This window comes from Rhinatrema bivittatum, chromosome 2 (genome assembly GCF_901001135.1).
Source record: "Rhinatrema bivittatum chromosome 2, aRhiBiv1.1, whole genome shotgun sequence".
NCBI lineage: Eukaryota > Metazoa > Chordata > Amphibia > Gymnophiona > Rhinatrematidae > Rhinatrema > Rhinatrema bivittatum.
Genome location: NC_042616.1, coordinates 543785937 through 543810414, shown reverse-complemented (window position 1 = coordinate 543810414; position 24478 = coordinate 543785937). Strand labels below are relative to the sequence as shown.

General features: G+C 38.6%; 1 protein-coding gene across 3 annotated transcripts in view; it reads left to right on the top strand.

Moving 5' to 3' along the window:
* ZNF407 (zinc finger protein 407) overlaps window positions 1-24478 on the top strand; it is a 1322856-nt gene that overhangs the window by 111393 nt on the left and 1186985 nt on the right. For all 3 annotated transcript variants that reach the window (XM_029590864.1, XM_029590863.1, XM_029590865.1), the window contains exon 3: window positions 10228-10342. In XM_029590864.1, coding sequence (XP_029446724.1) covers window positions 10228-10342 — 115 coding nt within the window. The remainder of the gene's footprint in view (window positions 1-10227; window positions 10343-24478) is intronic.

The following is a 24478-nucleotide window of genomic DNA, read 5'->3' as shown; positions in this document are numbered from 1 at the left end:
GTCAAAACGAATCAGACGATCACTGTTGGGAGATGGAACCCATACAGGATCATCGTCACACCATCACCATAGGCGATCACGTCACTCACATCAAAAAGCTGCGAATACGAGAGATTTATTTATTTATTTAGGTTTTTTAAATACCGGCATTCGTGAAAACATCACATCATGCCGGTTTACATTCGAAGAGGGTGTGCAAATACATGGCAATGAGCCCTTTCACTCCTAGGTCATCTCACCCACGAAGTGTAGATTCCCTATCTCGTAGACAATTAATACAAATCACTTCCTCTGCTGCATCTTCGTCCTCAGATATTTCTGTTAAGACCACAGAGGGCAAGATGAGGAACAAGTATGATGTACCAGCTACTTCCACTAAAATTTCTACAGTATCACCTAAAACAGGTGAACTACAAAACAATCTGGTCATGCAGCAATGCCTCCTCAAACAAAAGAGGCATTTCTTCAATTATCCCAATCATTGGCAGGGTTTTATGAAACTCTTCAATCATCTTTTAAGATGTCTAACGAGCTATCTGTGAGTTCTCCAGAACACAATATACATACCTCTAGAGAACCGTCAGTGGAGCCTCCGGCATCCCCAATGACGAAACGACCAATTTCACCAGTTCAACAGCAAGATACCCCTATAGATTCTCTATCTCCACAAACGTCTCCATTGTCATCTACTGGATTCCCATTGGATCCACAGGAACAACCACAAGAACCATATTCTCCAGAGGACCTGACATACCCAAAACATTTAGAAAAATTGGGCATGATATTACATCTTGAGGTCCAAAAGGAGACAGACCCTAGGTCAGAAACCTTTGGTCTCCTAAAGATTTTCGATGCTCCAGGAGAACCAACATCTCTCCCACCACACGAATTATTACATTCTGTCTTGCAGAAGTGGTGGCAAACACCTTATTCTCTATCAGCGGTTTCCAAGAAAACGGATATAAAATTTCGTATGAGAAAAACATCACCTTACTCTATACCACAATTACCACATGCTTCAATTGTGATAGTCGGCAATGCAAAGATTCAAAAAAGCAAAATCACATGCCTTGTATCCACTGGGTAAAGACAACCGGTGCTTAGATGACTTTGGCGGAAAGATGTATCATAACTCAATGTTGAATACCCGCATTATGCACCATCAATTCTATATGGTACAATACCTATATGAGTGCACACAAGCCACAAAAGGTATGCTTTCCTCGACGGCTGATCAGGTACCACCGCCTCTTCATGATATGGAGGAGTGTGCTCGACACCTTTTACAATCAATATATGAGGCATTTGAAACATCTTCTAGGGCGTCTGCGACAGCCATAGCAGCCCGTAGGATTTACACGAGAAACTGATGAACCTCCCGTATACAGGAGATCACCTGTTTGAGAATGGTTTCAAGAAACAGTTGGGAAATTAAAGGAGGAAGCGCTAGCAGTCCAATCCTTAACGTCACAATATCACTACTCGACCATGCGTCGTTATGTGGGATCTACACATAGACAATCCTATAATTGTAGGCCTTACAGATCTTATTAATCTTTTCGTACACAGACGTATCCATCTTATCAGCGTCCTCCGTCGCAACAAAACACGACTCAACGTAGGGGTAAACCACGTAACCAGAGACAGCAAACACAACAACTGGCTGCTGCAGTAAAATCAACGTTATCTTTTTAATAAATCAGCCACCACATCAAGCACCACCTGGCAGAATACATTCTTGCCTGGCAGCCTGGGAGAAAATAACCGAACAATGGGTTTTAGAGAGAGTACAACATGGCTATCAACTCCAATTTACCACAAAACACATACTACCTCACTTTTTCACTCTAAAGAGTCAAAGCTTCCAACCACAACTGGGGGAGGAGATTGCTTTGCTTCGCAAACAGCAGGCCATTCGACGAATTTTCCCGAAAACCCAAAAAACAGGGTTCTTTTCCCCATACTTCCTCATACCCAAACAGTTGGGTGGACTTCGCCCCATATTAGATCTACGAGAATTGAACAAATTCCTGACCAAAGAGAAATTCAAGATGGTATCGTTGAAATCTATTCAACCCAACGACTGGATGTGTTCCATCGATCTGAAGGATGCGTATACACATATTCCAATCCATCCATCCTCTTGGCGTTACCTATGCTTTCGCTACACCATCAACAATACCAGTACAAGGTTCTTCCCTGCTCCCAGGGTTTTCACCAAATGCATGGTTGTGGTGGTGGCTCATCTCAGACAACAGGGTATGACCATCTTTCCATATCTGGATGATTGGCTAATAATAGCCTTGACCCCGGAGATCTTACTCTATCACCTCCGGGTGATACAGTGCTTACAGGAATTGGGGCTAGTGATCAATTTTCAGAAATCACATCTCCAACCAACACAACGACTACAGTTCATAGGAGCAGGCCTGGACACTGTTCGCAATTGGGCATATCTCCCAACAGAAAGAATAACACAATTACGTCAACTTCTCTACTTGTTGAACAACACTCAAAGGCAGTCGGCAAGACAAATTTTGGTAGTCCTTAGCCACATGGTGGCGGCTATCTTCACAGTACCCAACACCAGGCTACACATGAGACGCCTGCAATGGGGACTAAAACATCAATGGAAACAACACTCACAACCGTTGATACAGAAGTTATCGTTGACCTCGGAGATGAAACAGGACATACCATGGTGGCTTCTAAACTCCACCCTGTCCAAAGGAGCATTATTCAGTCCTCCTCCTCACAACGCAGTCTTAACCACAGATGCGTCTCGCAAGGGATGGGGAGCACATCTCTAGATTTATAAAAACCCAAGGGTTATGGACAATCTACGAGCAGTCCCTGCAGATAAATCTGTTAGAGCTCACAACAATTCGAAATGTGCTACAAGTGTTTCAAGATCAATTAAAGGGCCGCAAATTCATGATCTACACAGACAATCAAGTGGCAATGTTTTATATCAACAAGCAAGGAGGGTCCGGTTCATGGTCCCTTTGCAAGGAGACCCTGGCAATCTTCAAACATGCCCACCAACATTGCATACATCTGCAAGCAACTTACCTACCAGGAGTAGCAAATACAAGAGCGGACAGGCTAAGCCGCATCTTTCATCCTCATGAATGGACACTCAATTCGGAGGTAGCCCAAGACATTTTCATGCAATGGGGGACACCTGCGATGGATCTCTTTGCAACCGAGATCAATGCTCAGGTTCCCAAATTCTGCTCGTTAAGACCAAGTCAGTTCAGGATCGCTCAAGATGCCTTCCTCATTCCGTGGACGACAGGCCTCCTGTATGCCTTTCCTCCATTACCACTCATAACAAGGACACTTCAGAAGTGCATAGCAGACAAGGCTCAACTGATACTCATAGCTCCAGCCTGGCCAAGGCAACCGTGGTACAGTTTCCTTCTCCGACTGTCCATCACAGACCCCATTCGATTACCGAATCGCCCAGATCTTATCTTCCAAGATCAGGGAACACTTCTTCACCCACTACACTCATCACTTCATTTGACAGCATGGAGATTGAGAGGCTCCTTTTAACTGAATAGGGCGCTTCCACTTCGGCACAATCCATTTTGTTAGAATCCAGGAAACTCTCAACGAGGAAAAACTATAGCTATAAATGGAAACTCTACTCTACCTGGTGCACTTCTAACGGTGTACCACCTTTAGACTGTTCACCTGAGTTACTTATGGATTATCTACATACACTATACTCAGCTGGTCTGGGAACCTCATCCATCAGGGTCCATCTCAGTGCCATTGCTGCATATCACAGACCACTTAACAATATTCCTATTCCCAATCATCCCTTACTATCTCGTTTCATCAAGGGGTTAACTCCCCTTTGCCCTCCGATCTCTAAGCCTCCAGTTCCATGGAACCTCAATATAGTTCTTGAACAGCTCATGTTTTTCCCGTTGGAACCCATGGACTCGGCACACATTAAATACCTCACATGGAAGGTGGTATTCCTCGTGGCAGTAACATCAGCACGACAAGTCAGTGAATTACGGGCCTTGGTCCATTATTCTCCGTATTTACAGTTTCAGCACCAAAAAGTGGTTCTCCGAACTCACCCATCCTTCCTACCAAAAGTGGTGTCTCAATTCCTTCTCAATCAGACCATAGAACTACCCATCTTTTTCCCTAAACCTCATGCAAATGACAGGGAAAAATTACTGCATACGCTAGATTGCAAAAGAGCGTTAGCATATTACAAAGAAAGAACAAACTCGGACTACCGTGTTTCTCAACTTTTTGTCTCTTTCGACCCGAAAGCACCTGGACTACCGGTGGCTAAACACACCATCTCCAGCTGGATAGCACAGTGCATCAAGTTCTGCTACGACAAACAGAACCTACAGCTACATTCTGTTCCCAAAGCTCATCAAGTTAGAGCAGTGGCGGCCTCCTTGGCACACCTTAAACATGTACAACCAATTGACATTTGTAAGGCAGCTACATGGTCATCGCTCCATATCTTCACATCACACTACTGCCTTGATCAACAAGCAGCCACTGATGCGAAGATAGGGCACACAATCCTGCAATCTATATCCTCTTGTACACGGTGAATGCCACATTGTTCATGATCACGTACAAACATATATACCATAACAACGTGATCGGGAGCTTGGGACTCCCATGACAGCATGGCTAATTCAGCTCTGCTATCGACAGGAAAAAACAAGTTTGCCTACCGTAAACGGTGTTTCCGTAGATAGCAGGATGAATTAGCCATGCTGACCCCCCCTCCTCCCTGGCAGTCACCGTCTTTACAACCTACAGCTTAATCACAGACTGAGGAGAATCTGTTACTTTCCTGCACGGGAACACACGCGCAGCCTCAGAGAGCTAAAATCTAAATCTCTGCTTTGTAAAGCTCCGCCTCCCGGACCTGATTGACAGATCCCATGACAGCATGGCTAATTCATCCTGCTATCTAAGGAAACACCGTTTATGGTAAGCAAACTTGCTTTTCTCATTTTAAAATCTTCTTTCAACCCAAATATACCTGCTGCTTGTACATTATTTATACCTTTTGGATATGTGAATGTCTCTGTCTTTTGCTGTCTTCTCTAGAGTCATGTTTCCCAGCCCTCTCCTGGAGGCATATCTAGCTGCTCGGGTTTTCAGGATTGCCCCAATGAATATGCTTGAGAGAGATTTGCATGCATTGGCAACCCAGTCTATGCAAATCTGTTTCATGTATGTTCATTTCAGACATCTTGAAAACCAGACTGGTTAGGTGTGCCTCCAGGAGAGGATTGGGAAACACTACTCTAGAGTACATATATTTAGCTGCTGAAATTTTACATTTTATGGGAGTAATTTTATAGTAGCTCACGTAAATTAGGCAGCAAATAGGCATGTAATTTAAACAAGTTTTTAACGTGGACTTAAGCATCTATAAGTCCGCTTTTATCTTATTAGGTTTACCCACAAACAATTATACCTATCAATTGCAGAGAAAATGTTTGGGAAAATGTACATGTATCCTTTTGAAAATGCAAAAGTATGTGTGTAAATCTGAACCTCTCCCCAGCCCCACCTGGGAGAGTGCCTCTGCTCAGGCCAAGTCAACTTGCATTTCGGGTGAGCACTTTTTTGTAAAAGGCCATTTCTGCAGGAAAACACTTTTCTACTTGTGTAAATTCCTTTGACAATTGCCTTCTAAAGAGTTTATACTGCAGATCTTGTGCCATTTTGGTTTTTGTCCCTCTGGAGATGTGATGACCTGTTGCCAGAAGAATTTGGCTCATTCTTGGATTGTTGGAGTGAAAAATGCAGAACCTCATGAAGATAAGTCCATAGAGCAGTAGTTTTATTTCCATCCTATAGAGCCTTGATTTCAATTGGTATAATTGGTTCTGTAACTCATAATATAGTTAAGTTAAGTTCAAGTTCATATCAGCAGCTACTGTGTACATATTATATTTATATATACTGTATTTTCCAGTGCATGACACATTTTTTTCTGGCATTGCTGTCAATGCGTCTTATACACCGGTGCGACTAATATGCGGTGCTCTTAGTGTCTCTCTCTCTCTCCTTACCGATGGAGCCTCCGTGCTGCTCACTCCTCCACATGGCGTCACCAACAACTGCTTGCACACCACGCAGCTCGCTAACGTTCTGTGCTCCCTTAGGACACCTCCCACATGGTATCACCAACAGCTGCTTGCATACTACACAGCCCGCTAAAGTTTGGCGCTCCCCTAGGATGCCTCCCACATATGTCCAGAGCGCTCTGCACTCACCTACTGCACCTAATCCACTCACAGCCCATCGCTGTGGTCACCCGCAACTTATCTACTGAATTTTTCATGAAAAGGGCTGTTGAAAGAGGGGTGCGACCTATACACCGGAAAATACTTAGATTGAGTTACCGGACCAATTATACCAATTAATGAAAACAAGGCTCTTCAAGGATGGAAATAAGTGTGTGTACACAGTGGCTTGCAAAAGTATTCAACCCCCTAAAAAGTCAGGTTTGTTTGGATTACAAATGACACTTACAAAGATTGTTCCAGACAGTATGTTTATTGCAAACTAGTATACTCGTAAAGTGAATTTCAAAGTCACAATTCATTATTTCTCTGCAGTTTTTGTAAAATAAAATTAAAAAACTGAAAAATGCTGTTTGCATAAGTATTTGACCCCCTGTGCTGTGGAAGCTGCAAGTTAACACAGATGAAGAATATTGCCCTAACAATTGGCTTACAATTGGTCTCTACCTGTGAATTATTAAAAAAAAAAAAAAGGAAAGATTAGCTTTTCTCGATAAAAGACCCCTAATTCCAGTACCATTGGTCAGATTGTGAATCTGAAGGAAAATGAAAGATGAAAAATGAAGACCAAAGAGCATTCTAAGGAAATTAAAGATAAAATTGTAGACATTAGAGATGTGCATTCGTTTTAAACGAACTGTCTAATTTGTCTCGGTTTGGGAGTACCCAAAAGCGCGCACTAACACGAAATTCGGGAACCATGAAAAAAAAAACAAAACCTGAACTGCGGAAAAAAAACAAAATTACCCACAGGAGTCCTGAAACCGAACCCCCCCCCCCCCCCCCCCCCCAAAAAAAAAAAAAAAAGAAACACATCTCTAATAGACATGCACATGATAGGAAAAGGCTACAAAATTATATCCAAGTGCTTGGATATCCCATTTAGCACTGTTATATTAATTGTGAGGAAATGGAAGATACATCATACCATCCATATGCTGCCAAGATAAGGCCACCCCTCAAAACTCCATGTTTTGAGGGACGGCATTTGGGGGCGTTTTGAACAAGGAGACTTGTGAGGGAAGACACAGAGAGGCCAACAATTATTTTGAAGGAAATACAGAATTCGGTGGCTTAGATTGGAGTGGAAGTGCACCAGTCAACCATATCAAGAGCTCTGCATACATCTGGTCTGCATGGGAGGGTGGCTAGAAAGAAGCCATTACTGAAGAAAAATCACATCAAAGCATGTCTAGAGTTTGCCAGAAAGCATCATAATGACTGAGCTAAAATGTGGGATAAGGTTTTGTGGTGAGATGAGACAAAAATGGAGTTATTGGCCAAAATTCAAAATGCTGTGTGTGGCACAAACCTAACACTGCCCATCCAAACATGATGGCAGCATCATGGTGTGGGGATGCTTTTCCTCAGCGGGGACTGGGCATCTTGTTAAAACTGAAGGAAGGATGGATGGATGGTGCAACATACAGGGAGATATTGCAAGACAACCTACCGTTCTTCAGTCTGCTAAAAATCTAAAACTTGGGAGAAAGTTCACCTTTCAGCAGGGCAATGATCCCAAGGCCAAAGCAACACAGGAGTGGTTGAACAACAAAAAGGTGAATGTTTTACAATGGCCAAGTCAAAGTTCAGATCTCATTCCAATCTAGAATCTGTGGCACTATTTGAAAATCGCAGTCCATACATGTCATCCAACCAACCTGAACAACCTGGAGCAAATCTGCCTGGAAGAATGGGCAAAAGTCACTCCCAAACAGTGTGCAAAGCCGGTAGAAACTTACCCCAGCAAACTTAAAACTTATAGCAGCAAAAGATGGTTCTACCAAGTACTAATCTGAAGAGGTTGAATACTTATGCAAGCAGCATTTTTCAGTTTTTAATTTTATTTTACAAAAAAATGCAGTGAAATAATGAATTGTGACTTTGAAAATTTACTTTAAGAGCACACTGGTTTGCAATAAACCTACTGTCTGGAACAATTTGTGTAAGTGCCATTTGTAATCCAGACAAATCGGCTGACTTTTTTTTGGGGTGGGGGGTGAATACTTTTGCAAGCCACTGTACATATAATTGCATTAGGTATCTTATAGAATGTAGTGATTAGAATATTGCCAGATTAATGATCAATTTATTTTTATTAATACTGTTTAAATACATTTGGACTTCTTAGCATGATTGATAGAAAATGATTGCTGTAAGCTGCATTCTCAACCTGCTTTTGACATTTAAACATAAAGCTGACTAGATATAACCATTCAGGTGCTAAATATATTTTACATCTACTTCCAACAGTAGAAATAGAAGTATTAAGAGATCTAGCTTCATTGTCATTGAACTGTGAAATATTCAACCTTGTCTGCCAGCGCTTAGCACTGTTGACTTTTTTATTTCTGTTTGAAGATTAAAATTAAATGCTTCATTTTTCGTCAGCTTTTGGGAATTAAATTGAAATTTAATACTCTCAAATTTTTACTGAGATCTTCAATTTCAGCAAAGTATTCTTGGAGGATATTCTATTTCAAGGGCACAGTACCAAGGTTCATTGATCAAGTATGATATACTGTAACATTTTTCTTATCAAGGCTCTTTATGTGTGTTTATTAAAGATCACATATTTCATATTATGCTTAAATGTATTGGAAGAAGTTCTTCACAAAACATATACTAAACATAATAGGAAGACTCTGTGAACATATTGAACTTATTTTTAACTGCAATTCTGTGGTTTTGATTTATTGATTTGAATATACCAGTTTAAAAAAAATTCTCCATGGTTACGAAAGATGTAATTTTATTTTTAAACCCTCACTATCTTGTAGCCCACATAATGGAGCTGCCAAATTTAACCATTCCATGACTGAAATAATTTAATTCTTGGCTTCACTTTTTTGTTCTGGTGAAGCTGGGTAAATCAGTCCAGGACTTAACTGGCTTTCTGTGTTTGTATGTAAATAAGAAAGTTTATCATAATTTTGTACAGCATTGGATTTTTGGTCTACAGCTAATATTTGGTATTTTAAGTTATTGTTTTCAGTTTGTTCATAATAGCAACATTTCTGAATATTGATGCTTTTTTGCTATAAAACAGTGGTAAAGGCATAACATTTTGTCCACCGTATGTTCGTGTGAGAGGATGAATCATGCTCAAAATTTGGCCGAAAAATCTGCAATACTGTTCATGTGAAAAGGGCCTTGGTCAAATGTGTGTTGGAATACAGTAAGCTGATTTTATAGGAGCTTGCATGCAGTGTGTTTTATTAATGATAACGAAGCACAGAATTTTTTCTGCTCAAGGGATAAAGGCAAATAAGTTACATTTGATGCCTTTCTTTTGGATTAATGTAATACATTTGTGACTAGCATTTGAAAGGTAAGCTCCACTTATCCAGTCAGTGTGAAATGAGCTAAGGATGATATTGCCTGCATATTCTTAGTTTATTTTGCACTGACATGATGAAGGACATTTAACTTCGAAAGCTGGTCAGAAATGTATAAAGCTAAATAAAAAAAAAAAAGTATTGGCTGCAAACTTTTTGTTAACTTTTATTTTTAGATATCTAAATGGATTCATTCCACTCACCTCTGTTCAAGGGCAAAGAGTATGGATCTCCATATTTGAATTACAATATGTCCTGCAAATACAATATCTAATATTTAATTTGTAGCAGTTTAATTTTTAAGAAATATTCAGTACAATGGTATTAGTAACCTTGCATTTAATTTCCATTCTTTAAAGATTAAAAGCGTTTAAAAATGTGGCTCTGTGTATGTATCTGATCCATAACTTGTGCACACTTCCACCTGCCTATTGAATCTTTTTTATTACACATTCGAAATTTGTTTAAATCTGGCATGAAGGTTTTGCTCATACACACACTCTCTCTTCACTTTTTTTTTTTTTTAATTTAAATTGTAGTATGTTATTCCCTTCAATTTTTTATTTAAATTTTACTTAGATCAAAACCATTCAAGTGCAAGATATGCCACTTTGCAACAGCTCAGTTAGGAGATGCCAGGAACCATGTCAAAAGGCACCTCGGGATGAGGGAATACAAGTGTCATGTCTGTGGGTGAGTAAATTGTTGCGGTTTTTAATATGGATAACTTAGAGAAGCGTGCAGGATATGCATCCTTTCAGGATTCAAAACTGTGATGTGAGCAAGAGGGGCTAAAATTATGCATGCAGATCCTGATTTCCATTGTTATGGTAAATTCCTTAAATACAGTTATGACATTCTTCTCCCACTTCTAATCCTGCACTGAAGATGAGCAATTTTATGGGTTACAAGGTCAATTTGAACCTGTAATCTGTAAATTGACTAAATTATAGGATGTCATTCACATTGCCAGGGAGAACTGTAAATTCCATTTAAAGACATCAAAAATATATATATAACCTTTAATATGTGTGTGTGTGTTTTTTTTGCTATGCTTTTGTAATTTTACTACCATTAACCAGACCTCTGGGTTCTACTGGAGCTTTGTGCATTCAAGGAACTAAAATAAAGCTTGAGTATCCAAACACTGAGCATAAAGTAGCGCACTCAAGGTATGGGATTTTGTAAAATGAAAGTTTGTGTTTCAAAGATTACAAAAAAAATTCAAACAGAGATTTTTGCTTTTCTTACCTCAATAATTATTTCCTTCATCCTTCACATGCATTGCATTTAATAGATGGCATTAAGACTCCTTAATGCAAAGCTAATTAATTTCAAAGAAAATATTTAAAAGTTAAAAATGCAATGGCATATATAGTATATCAAAGTTGGACCGTAAAAGCCTAATTCTGATTAAAAATATATTTTAATGTTGTTATGCCTGGGAAATTAGCTAATATGTGCATCATATAAAAACACTTTACTCAATGTGTGTGTAACCTGCTACAGAGATCTTTGAGCTAGTGTGTTGAGAAACTCACGTTGAATTATAGACAAGCAGTGTACAGATGATTGGTATAGTGCAATGCTAGTAATAATTGACTGAAAGTTTTTCAGGATAATGTGTGCTATACTAATTCAATGCAGAACTACATGAATTCAGAGTTTAATAGGTATGTACAGAATTGCATAACATGGGGGGGTTAACTGATTTTATTGCATCTTGGCTATATTTTATACACGTTTTTGCAAGCAATGGACCTTGTATTTATTGAGCTGCCTTCTCCCCAACTATATACTACTGTCAAAAATCCTTCTGGGGACCTGAGAAACATTTAGCTTATAATTTAAGATTTTATTATATGACATGGAACTGTGTACACTTACTGTATGTACAAAGTAAACCATCTTGTCATTGTGTGGTAATAGGTTATTAATATAAGTCACAATAGATTAGAGAGTTCCTGGCCACAAGGAAGTTACAATCAAAATGGAACAAATGGGACACACATGAATGATCCTGAAGAGGGGGCAGTAGCAGAAAGCTATGGTGGTTTAGTACTGCATTGGCCATGTAAAGTGCTTTATTTATCTGCAGACCTGAGTTGGCTAATGCAGTAAAAAAATTTCAGAAAGACTATTCAGGCTTCCCATTTGTCTAAAGCACTTTATGGTGAATATTTAGGGAAGAGTCCTTTCTTTAGGGGCTAGCACCTAATATTATAATTCATTAAGTCAAGCAAAATTAGGAACATAAATTCAGATTTTCATAAAGTAAAATTAGCTAGTTTGGCAAGTCAGAATGTACAATTTTCGTAGAAATACTGTGGCATACTAAAAATAAAACTTTTATGACGAGCTAGTTTCTGATTTTAGCTGCTGTGCTTTTGCCATTCTGTAAGACAATGGTGATGCTTCCCTATAGTAACGGTACATGACTTTAGTTTTATAATTGGTCTGCTGGGCAGATTTAATTGAAAAGGAAGACATGATAGGTGATGCATGCCTCAAGTGCTGTATGAGATTGAGAAGAAAAAAAGGAAACAAAAAAACCTGTCCGAGTTTACTATCCAAGAAGTGCACCACTGGTTCAGAAATAAACTCTTTTCTTTCATTAGTACATACAAAAACATATTTAATACAAAATGTTGTAGATTAAATTTAAAGGAACAATCATAAAACATAAGAATATAATTTATAAAGGATATACAATATAAGAGGAGAGAGTCACAGAAAAAAGGCAGGATGATTAGTTTTATGGAACCTTATAAAGAGTGTTTGAACAAAAAAGCATTAGGGAAGGCCCAAGAACAAAAGGAAAAAACACCGTGAGAAGGAGAACTAAACGATGGAGAAAGGAGTTGGCAAGTCATAGAATATAGAAAAGACAGTAAACTGAAAAAGAGCCTGAAGATAGACTACAGCAGATAATGGATTAACCAGAACAAGGAGTTTGAATCTTATTCAGTTTTGAATAGGATGCCACTGAAAGTAATGAGTGAAAGGTGAGCTGTGATAGGTCATTAGGGCAGCAACATGAAGGATGGGTTGTAATGAATGGAGAATTCAAGTGGAGAAACAATTGAGGATATGGCAATAAAATCTATATTTTAGGAACAGGAGAGTATGAGATGACAATTTAGAGACAGCTGAAAGTAACTTAGTAATGACAGCAGAAAATGACCAGATGGCCCATTTAGTCTGCCCAACAAGCTTCTTATGGTACTATCTGCTGCTCTGTGCAGGATACCCCCATGTTCTCTCAAGGGTAGTAACTGCCACTCTGTGCAGTTACCCCAAGTCATGATAAGAGTAGTAATGTTTATAATTAATCAAACCAAGCAACAGACAAACCCATAACTGCTAGCAACATTTTTACTCTGTGAGGAATCTTTTTGATAATTCAGACAGTGCTGCTTGACATTCTTTCCTTTGGGACTTGGCCGCAGAAGCAGTCATGTGCTTTTCCCCTTATGTCTGCATCTCAGTACCCCAGATCGTAAACGTCAGGGCCCATGTTGGTTGTTGTCTGTATCCAATTCCCAATTTTTCCTCACCCCCCACCATCAAAGCGAGGAGCGATGTTGCATTTGCGTCAAAGGCATCTAGGCTATTGCTTGAGGGTAGTAATCCCCATGACGTCTGTTAAGGGTAGTAATCGCCACTCCATGCAGGTTACCCCATGCACCCTTTTCTTCATTTCCATTCCTCTAGCCTTTGGGGATCCAGTGTTTATCCCATGCCCCTTTGAATTCATTGACTGCTTTCTTCTTTATCACCTCCTCTCGAATGACATTCTAAGCATCCACCACCCTCTCCATGAAGAAATATTTCCTGACTTTGGTTCTGAGTTGTTCCTCTTGGAGTTTCGTTTCCTACCCCCTAGTTTTACTGATCCTTTCTGATCAAAAGGTTCGAAGTTTGTGCATCATTGAAAACCTTTCAGGTAAACTGAAAGGTCTGTATTTTATAACCGTTCTGATTGTCTTCCTTTGGATCGCCTCCCTCCTATCTCTATGCTTTTTGAGATACAGTCTTCAAAACTGAACACAGTTCTCTAGGTGAGGCCCTCACTAAGGTTCTGTACAAGGGCATATCACTTCCTTTTTCCTGCTAGTTATTCCTCTCTCTATGCAGCCCAGCATCCTTCTGGCTTTAGCTATCACCTATCACATTGCTTCAGATCACCAGATCCCTTCCCTCCTTAATCAGTTCTTTCCTTCCTGATGTAAGTAGAGGAAAGGAGAAACTGAATAGTATTTGGGAGTTGTGGCAAAAAACAGCAAGAAGAGTATGAAAATAGTCAAATTTTAGAGATGAAGAAAGCACTAAAGGGAACTATAATCATAAAGAAATTGTTGTAGGGAAAATATAGTTCATACTTTATACTTTGTCATTCATATTCAGATCATATGTTACATATTAACAGAAATTTAAAGACCATCATATGAGGACGTATATAGCCTTATTTATATCCACATTTTATGTGGATTCTATGGATTCCTTATATGTTCATACTATACATTTGATATGTTATATATTTGTCTATAAAGCTATAAGGTGAATTCTTGCTTTGTTTCCCCTTTTTCTACATATTAGCAGAGACATATGTGTCTCTTCATGTAGTTTATAGTACGGTAAACAGTTCTGAAGTACCTCTAGTCAGTACTTCAGTGGGCTTCTAATGAGACCAGTCATCAAAATAATATGCTTATGTATTGTCAGAGTAGCTGTGATGGCTGAGGCCATGCTGGCATACAATTTTGTTTACAAGAGAAAATTAATGATAACTGCGCAGAACTTTGCAGGAACCCCCCACAGCAATGATGATCATATATAGAGAATAAGATAAAAAGTGGGAGTCAAGGGAGGGAGGATTTGAAGCAAGAAAACTAGAGAAGTATGCTTCTGAATGGGTCATGCTTGACTTAAGTGATTGACCAGTCTCTCCAAAATATGCAGGAAGAAGTGTGTGGCTGACATCCGTGGACAGGGAAGGGAAAGAAAGGAAGAACTGGGCATTCTTTGTAAAGACTGATGATCAAAACCAAAAGAAATGCAAACAAAAGTTTAGTTACTCCTATAGAAAAAGAGAATGAAATATAGCATGGACATATAGACTATCTCATGTTTTAGCTATAAAACTTTGGGTAAAAAGGAAGAAACAAATATTTTAAATTCAAGTTTGTCATTAACTGGGATATCTCGTGTGTCATGGATGTGACGTCATTGTGAGTACATGAGGCACCTTGATTCTCATACAGACCAGTAGCCATCTTTCTCCACATTCAAACTCCTCCTGAGTAATGACAGTGGGGAGGGTGGCATATGATTGTCATCTCTTTGAAACTATCACCATAGTAAATGGTGTGGATTGGAGTATTCAGTCCTATGAAACCAAGCGAAACATGAATAAAAGATAATAAACATATGTTAGAAAGGATTCAAAATGACTATCCGTATAGCCTAAGAAAGTGTCTCAGTGAGATTAGAAACAAAAATCTAATAAATGGGGAAACTGATGAGCGGGCAAATAATGAAAATACATCCAGAGAGGAGTAATGAGAAAAATCAAAATGAGCAGATCACTATGAGAAATAAAAGTATAAAATTAAAATAAAATAGGGCAGAGAGATGATTCATTAATCAAAAAACAGAACAAGTCTTCATTGTTTTAAACTTCCAGTACAAATAACCAATGCAGTCAAACGTAGAAAATGAGCAATTAGCCTTCAGGGGAGATGGGGAAATCGGGCAACAACTATATGCTGAAAAGATTAAATAAATACAATTAAAAAATGGCACTCACATTGCTCCCTTCAAAGAAAAATTAGGATGTCTCCAGGCTGCCAAAATGAGCTTGTTTGATAGTCCTCTAGGAGACAAATGAAATTCCAGATTGAGAGAAACAAAGAATAAATGAATAGCCACAAAAGTAGTAACTGTAGACCATCCTGGATCACAAGAAAGTCTCCTCTTTCCCTTCCATAGCTCTAAACTTGAACTAAACTGGTCAAAACAGAAGAAGAAAAAAGGGCCACCAGGGAATGAGAGTAAAGAGATAAAAGGATAGGGGCAGATAAAAACGAGTATGACAGGAGTAAAAAAGGGAATTATTTTAAGAAATAAAAAAAAAAAAAAATCATAAGGAGAACTTATTCAGAATGGTGCAGGAGTTGCTAAGGTTATAAAGATTTGTCAGGAAGGCCCCATTATCCTCAGTGTCAGGCAGTGATGAAGTTGAGATGCACAAGGCTGAGACCCCAAAGTGGTAGGCCTGAAGAGAGCATTCATTGCTAAAACAATAACTGTCTCAGCTGAGTGATGCCTGAAACTTAGTTGAAGTGAATCTATATGAGAGAAATTAGAGAGATAGTCAAAGATGGTTAAACACTGGAAAGGAAGGGTATTGTTGGGTTTGGATCATGTCTTGTCAAAAATGGAAGGGTTTTGAGAATTTAAGAATTGGTTTAAGATGAACATGCTAGAATGGAAGGGGAAAAGGCACCCATAAAAAGTTCAAGAGAAAAAAGAAGATCCGGGACTGGAAAGGGGATCACTTGAATAGTGACATTGCACTGCTGGAAGGTCCAGGATGATTACTCAGATCTGGGCGAGAAATAGAAAAACATTTGGTCAATCCATCATCTATTTATCAGTCTTATCAGTTTGAAAATATCTTTCACCTTTTTCTGTTCCTGAACTTATGTGACAGGCCTATTAATTGAATACATCTGGTCTAAAGAAGAGTAATTTAGAATATTTTTTAACCCAACCTCTCTTGCCTTTCCTCTCCCTCCCCCCAATTTTTAAATAATTGTAGGAAATTAGTTTTTGCTGCTATTTTATTTTTTTGTTAATAAGATTGTTGATTTTGTCCTGGTTGTACTTAGATGAGCAGTAAGATATTTTGGACACAGCTAGTATGATTTCAGCTTTAAGCTTGTAACTTCCAATTTCTTGTTTAGCTTATTAGCTATTTTCCTGTTTTCCTACTGTGCGTGCAAGTGCAGCTTCTACCGCGTAAGTGTGGAGATTTAAAAGGCAAGTGTGCTCACGCCATTGCCAGTTTTCACAGTTCGTTCCTAGTTCACCCAGTTAAGGGATGGGACTTCCAAGCCCCCTTGTTTAATAGCCTTCCTTCACTCCTGTTAGCCCCAACCTTTAAAACCTTGCTGGGCTGCCTAGATTATTTTGTTTTATAAGTTGCACATCAGCCACAGCAGAAGTAAACTTATGTGGCAGGGGACCCCGGCGTGCACCAGTGCGCCTAAGTATTTACGTGCGGATTTTAGATTAAAATCCCGGAACGCCCACACCTTGCCCCTTTTTAAAAACTTTTCATCTGTGCGCACAGTGGCATGTACGTGTGCATTCGGACGGCTTTTCACGTCCGTTCAGTGCGCGCCAGCCCGACATATTCACACTTCCCCTAATTGATGTGCACGTTGGGCTTTTAAAATTCAACTTTAAGTTACACCTGGTTTCAGAAAGAATGTATGGAGCATATGTTTGATTTGAAAATTAGCTCACCGAAAGTACCCATGTAAGGTACATCTGCTATCTGGAGTTTGTATGGAAGCCAACTCCAGTCCCACAGCCAGGAACCTGTTGGCACGGCCTACACACTGTGGGTGGGCGATTTTATAAAATCCCACCTCTGTGCATAAAACACTGTTTGTCTCATGGAAATGCCTTTGAAAGTTACCTCAGGAGCCTAACTTTCAAAAACCTTTTCGTGGTACTGGATTTGCATGCGTAAGTGGATACAGGGAAATTTATCCCAGTGTTTTCTAAACTGTGCAGAGGGTTTCTGCACAGTTCATAAAATGCAGCCTTAGTTCTCCTCTGAAAGTACACGGGAATATTTGCAATACAATGAAAGCCCTTACTTTCTCTTACCTGTTTTATAAACATACATGTGAAAAAAAAATGTAGCATGTATGCGTAAAAACCCTGACTCGTATGCGGAGGCAGGAATATTTTAAGGTATGCGCGCATACCATTTTGAAAATACTAGAACACCTACTTGAAATCACCATTTTGCCGATACCTCCACCAATTCACCCAGTCCATCTCCAGTTCACCTAGAGCACTCTGAACGCTCCCCAGTTCACCAAGACCCCCCACCTAAAAATGGCAGACAACAGATGAGTCTGATTTCACTTACAGTAGTCAGCAGGTGTCAGATTATTCAAATAGGTTCAGTAATGTATACGCATAAAGCTCTTATAAAATAGCAACTTCCCTGTGTAGTTCTTGAGCCCCCTTCCCCTGCGACACCCCTAGGCCGCCCGTTGTTTTGCACCGCTAAATGTGTGCGCGCGAAACCAAACGTATGCACATACTTTCCTTGTTTATAAAATAGCCCATATGCAATTATATGGGCATTATATGGGTATTTTTCCGTGCTTGACCCTTTGAAAATGTACTGTTTCTGGATAGAATGTTATGACTGAAAAAATCTGGTGCTCGAAACATAAATAGCAGTTTGCCATCGATGTTTTACTTCTAGGATTTGCTGATCCTTTGTGATGGCCCTTGCATGATTGCAAGACCCATCATCCTATTTTCCTACTGTTCTAGTTTAGTGATCTTTGTGTTTAATTTGGGTGACTTATTTTAGTAATGGTTTTGGGGGGGGGGGGGGGGGGGGAGGGTGCGGGATTGGTCCCTGAATTATACGCAGTTTAGGCAAATTTCTTATAAATAGTTGCCTGACGTCTGCCAACTTCGACTTATTGATTCAGAATTTCCTGCAGAATACATTCTATGTTATTAACCTGCTCAGACGGGAAGTTATTTATGCCAGATCCATAGAAAGAGACCAATACAGAAAACAATAATCTGTTAAGGATGTAGGTAGGCATGGTCAGAAACTGTTTGGTGTCGCCACCAAACTTCACAAAGCAGAAAATCCTAGCAACAGTATCCTTGTCGAAAACTGGAAGGTTGCAGGCCTAGAATTACTGGTATTGTGAAAACATTTTTTTTTCTCTTTTCTATAACAATGATTAACAAGTGACTGTTATCTATCATTTGATCCATTATTTCAAGTATGATTTCTGTGTACAAAATCTTTATTTAAAAAAAAAAAAAAAAAAAAAAGGTTCAAAGCATTGCATTTTACTGTGTGGCATTCCATTTGTTTCCCTTATTTCATCTGACAGGTCCAGGTTATTAGCGCATTTGCTTAAAAAAAAAATTAAAAAAAAAAATGACCACCTCACTGGATGAAATAGCTGTGCATTTATATTTTAGCACATTAAGGGAAAGGTAAATCTGTTGAAGAGCTCTGCTGCTACTGGTTTAATTTAAAGAATAGTCACGTGTAGGTTACAAAATGAAGTGGTCTTCTCAAACAAAAAGAGAAAAAAAAAAGCATACTAGGATTGGCTATCTGATTTCAGGCACCATAGAGCATCGGTACATTAACACCACTGACAATGTCAATTCATTATCATTGATGGCTAAATAATCTGGGAAATGCTCAGTGGACCTATTAGTTCCTGAACATAAGCAGCTCATGCTGCATTTCTTCATTAGCTTTAATTGCTATAAATTTTACCTTTTTAAAAATCACACGTTAAAAGGTGAAGTGATCTTTCAGCAACATTAATTCTGTAATTTTGTCACAAACAGAAGGTCCGGCACTGTGTTTTATTTTGAACAGCAGTTAATATTGTATCCATCTGAGATTTTAGTTAGTTGTTTTTTCCTAAAGTCTAGGAGTGTGCTCTCATAGTGGTTAAAATGCTGCTCGGCACGTAAATGACAACAGATCCAACCGACTTCTGCAGTGGCTTTTTTTTTGTTTTTGGGAGGCTGAATATTTGCCCTTTGAAAAAAAAATGTGAATGTGAAAATATCAGAGATTTTTGGTTGGAATTTGCATACATGTAAACCTTTTTTTTAAATGTGCACTACAAACTAAACTGTGGGTAACATAGCATGGCAGTCAGGGATTGCCTGATAGCTTGCAGTACTTGGAGCAGATCAGGTGAAGAGCAGGTGTTCTGTGTATACTGAAGCTGCCTTTACTCATTTAATCATGTTTGTTTCTTCACCAGTCTTCAGTTTCACTTTTGTTTTGGTATTTTTTTGTTTGATTTTTTTTTAGCTTTATTGAAGAAAATCTCTGGTTCACAAGTGTGAAACACCTACCATTCTTTTAAAAATATCTATATATATAAAGGAACAGATATAGTACCATAAGATGTATTTGTAAGTAGCTATAGCTATATCTATGTAACCTATAAATATATAATATAGTAATCATTGTTTCCCATCATTTATACAAGCACAAAAGAGCCATTAAATAGTTGCTCTGCTGTACCTGCCTGCATTTTTTTTTTTTTTTTGCAGTGATAGCCAACTGCCAAACATTTATGTAGCAGGCTTTAAAATTAAGTTGTTCAAGCTAGCCATTTTCATCTCTGTCAGATTAGCAGAATCTAAACAGGTGAATGAGCCCAAACCAAAAAGAAGAAGCTAGCTTGCACCTCTCTACCTTGGGTACATTATGAAGAAATGCACTATCCTGCACTTTGTACACAGTTTCTAGGTGATTTATTCTTTCAGAATGCGACTGCCTTGCTCAGTACTTTCTCAGAGGGAGATTCTGCAGACCAGTCGCACGCTGTAAGAAAAGTGCTGCTTTGTGGGGTTTTTTGCATGCTTTTCCCTTATTTACTCGATGACATGATTCGGTAGTACCTGCTGTACAGCAGCAGTGCATTGGAAATCGAGAGGATTGTCAGACTCTTAACATTTTTTTCAATTTTAAGGTCTTCATTTCTGGTTCTTTCAACTCCAAACAATTATACACAAATATATTAATCTTCTGTTTATATTTATTTTCTGAGTGGTAAAAGTATTATAACAGGACCCAACTAGATGTGTTTGTTTTGATTTATCCTTTTCTCTCTTTTTTTTTTTTTAATTTTTTTTCTTTTGCAGCGTTTTTGGAAGTTTTGTTACTGCTGCCATACATTTTCCCTAAAGGAAAACTGCACTTCAAAACATATTCTATTCTGTCAGTTTGGCAAGCTATTGTTACATATGCTATTTTTTAAATTGAATTTCATTATCACCTTGCTATGCACAAATTGAAGTGATTATTCAAGGATTTAAATGCTAAACTCAGTGACAATAATTAAGGGAAAAACACTTAACCTCTGAGACAGAAATGAGTTGAATGTGCATCTGAACAGATGAATATTTGATTTTCATAGTCTAGTTGGTAGACTTCACAGCCAGAGGAAAGGACAATCAGTTCTGTGCCTCTCATTGCTGTAAATCTCATTGTACATACAAAAATTAAGCCATTTTGGAAAAATAGCTTTTATGTATTAGTTTACTACTTTTCTTTTTCTTGATTTGAATCCACCTCTGACCATCACAGTCTATGGAATAAAAGGCTGGGTTTTCAGATTTCAGACCCTCCAGATTTCTTGCACAGATCACTTTTCTCATCAAAGAGCCAAGCAATAATATGTAAACAAAATTAACTCATATATGTGTTTCTTGCCCCGGTACCCGAGAAAATGTGCAATGCTTATTGCATTGTGTCTTAAGGCACATATTAGCTGTTTATTTTGGGGTGATTTAAGAAAACCTTAAATAGAAAGTTACAACTCCAGTGAAACTATTTTTGTGTGGCATTACCTAGTTTTTGTGCATTGGAAGGGATCTCTGTGTAGATGATTATAATGTCACTTTCTGACCTTTGCAGCTTGAATAATTGTAAATCATTGCTTCATAACGTGTCAGAGAATGTCTGTACTAGGCAATTAAATGGCAGAATATAATAGACCAAATTATTGCCTGTCATGTTTTCAACAACACAGTTAGTATTTGAGTTACACTTAATCATTACGTGCATTAGCAACTTCATTGGAATCCAGCTTCAGGCTGAGCATGAAATACATTACATTATTTAAACCTCTAATGGTAGAAGTCATTTATTTGTGTTGAAGTGTACAACATGCAGAGTTTCATAAAGCAAGAAACACTTGAGAGCTTAATTTATCCAAATCAAAGTCGAAATGCAGATAAACACAAGTGGTAAAAATTAGTAATTTTTATAGGCTGGAAATATTTAAAAATACATGGTTGCAGTTAATTGTAGGCAGCAGGAATAAATGAAAATCACAAATTTGAGTTGGCTTGAAGAAGAAAAGCTGTTGCCTGCCTAAATAGTCAAAAGCATAAAGGGGGAGGGGTGGGGGGGGGGGGAGAAACTACATTTTTAACAATTCAGTTTTTTATATATATTCCTACAAATGGATCAGAATGAAGTAAAGGTTTCCGCTGCATTTTGTTCATGGTACAAATAGAAGCATTTTGTTTTAACATGGGAAGGGGTCAGATCAGTAAATCTAGCAGCACCTTTGTCTGCTGAGAGAGGAAAGATGAAAGTAAAATGTTTGATGTTGGATAAGCATTCGTTGCATCTTCTTATAAATTATTCTTCAGTCTTATGTATTTTTTAGACTTCCAGTTTAAAATGTCATTTAATATGACGTCTACATCGCCCTCATCCCCTTGCAGCTTTTGTAGATGAGCACCCCTTAAACCCTAGTGATAGTGAGTACCTGTATGTTAAACAGTGGGGTAGTGGCTCACTGGAATGGGATTAGATTTAGGTTAAGGCAGACATTCTGGGGACTGACTTGAAGTTGTGCTTTTGCACAAGATTTTCAATAGGCAATGTCAAATAGCCATTGTAGAAAATAAAGCTGTAGGGGTAGGATCAGTTTTTCCATGCAGTGGCAACATGACTGTGCATGGGGTTTTCAATTTGTGTTACCCTTTGAATGAATATTATTCAGCATAGGTACAGATTGGCTTATGCTTGCACTTCCTGGATAGTGAAGATGCAAATAAAAATGTTTTATTTGGTAGCATTTGAAAGGCCTGCACAACTTTGTTGTAAATATCCCATGCCCTTTTGAAGTCATTTGCTGCTTTCGACGAAGCAGATAATTTTGCTATGGAAACTACTACATGCAATTGACTGTATATAATAGTGCCCCACATTTTATTGGTCAAATGCTATATATTGAAGCAATGGTCTTTTAAACAGTAATCTCCACCCCCTTCCGTTCCACCTTCCTCCCCCATCGCTCTTCCCCTCTTGCTGGCCCCTCTCCCCTTTCCCGTTTATTATAATTTTCTCCTTTCAGTTCAGTGTAAACCGGCATGATGTGTTCCACGAATGTCGGTAAAGAAAAGTTCATAAATAAATAAAATAAATAATATTGAGTAACATTAAAATACTCCAAAACACAATACTGTCATTCTGTATGAAATGCTGTCCATTAGAATCCCAGTTCATCTTTATTCTTTGTACCCAAATCTCTGTTTACTTAGTTAATGCTTTCCAAATGGTTAAACACGATGGGCAGACTAGATAGACGATTTGGTCTTTTTCTACCATCTTGTTTCTGTTGGAGATATTTTTGAAGATCCCCAATTAGATGATCAGCATTTGGGAAGAAGGTGAAAGAAGCTAGGCCAAGTGACTTCAAGTGGGCAAATTTATACAGTCAATCAGAACTGAAGGAATGGGTCTATTGTGAAATTGTGTATACCTGGAATCTCCTGGTTCAACTCCTGTCATGGTTGCCATAGCCTTTCCTCCTCCTGAGTGAAATACAATGAGTATCAGTTTGAACTAGATTATAGTAATTATTAAATCTTTAGGAGTGAATTTTGTAATAGCCCACATATCTAAGAAGTGTCATGCTGGACCATACCAAAGGTCCCTTGAGCCTGGCATCTTGTCTCCGACTCTGGCCAGTCCCAAAAACTAAATCCAATTTCTTGGTGCAAACACCCAAGGATAAGTAGTAGGTTTTCCAGAGTCGCCTGGTTAATAACTGTTTGTGGACTTTTACAACAGGAACTTGTCCAAACTCTTTTTAAACCCACCTTAACCATATTCTCCAGCAACAAATTCTACAGCTTATGGTTGCTTGAAAAACTACTTTCTCCAATTTGTTTTAAATCTGCTACCTTTCATTTGAAAATTATCCAGCCAAAGCTACCTGTGCACAGTTACACCTGCTAATTTGTACACAGAAGTTTTGCGGGGTAATTTCCATGCACACTTAGAATGTGTACAAATGCAAACCCTTCCGCATCTTCTCCCACAGGAATACAGGAATGCCTCTGCTTACTGTGGGTTGACTTGCACATATAAGTTTACCTGTCTAGCAGGCATGCAATTGTCTAACTACCCATTTCCGAAGCTATAGTAATTTTCAAAAGTGCATTTATATGCTTCAAGTGCATAAAACCTATTGAAAATTCAGTGGCATATGTGAGAGGTGATCAATAAGAAATAACCTTCCAAAAATAAAATATTGCACCATCTGTGTGGCCATCATAATAGGTACTTCCAGTGTAATTTACCTTCTATTGCCTTATATATAATCATCAGCCATGAATAAAAAAAATTTAACCTTTTTTAGCTTATTTTTGACTTTTGCATATAAAACTTATCTCAGTCCAAAGTGCAATATGGACTCCCTGAAACAATTCCGTACTTTGTGGCACTGCATCAGGATCTCCTTATATCAAGACCACAGTTGCTATTTATCCAGCAGTCAGATCAACTGTCAGTTTGTAACCTTTTTTGCCGTAGTGTCTCTGTGCCGAAATCAAAAGACTGGAAGCTGCAAATCTGCCTTCTGTCCAAAGGCAGGTAATGACTTTGACCTCTGTGATTTACCTTACCTTAATAGCTACAGTTACAGTCCATATTAGATAGTATTGTCATGGTTGTTGGGTGTTTCATATTTAGTGTTTTAATGGCGGTAGAAG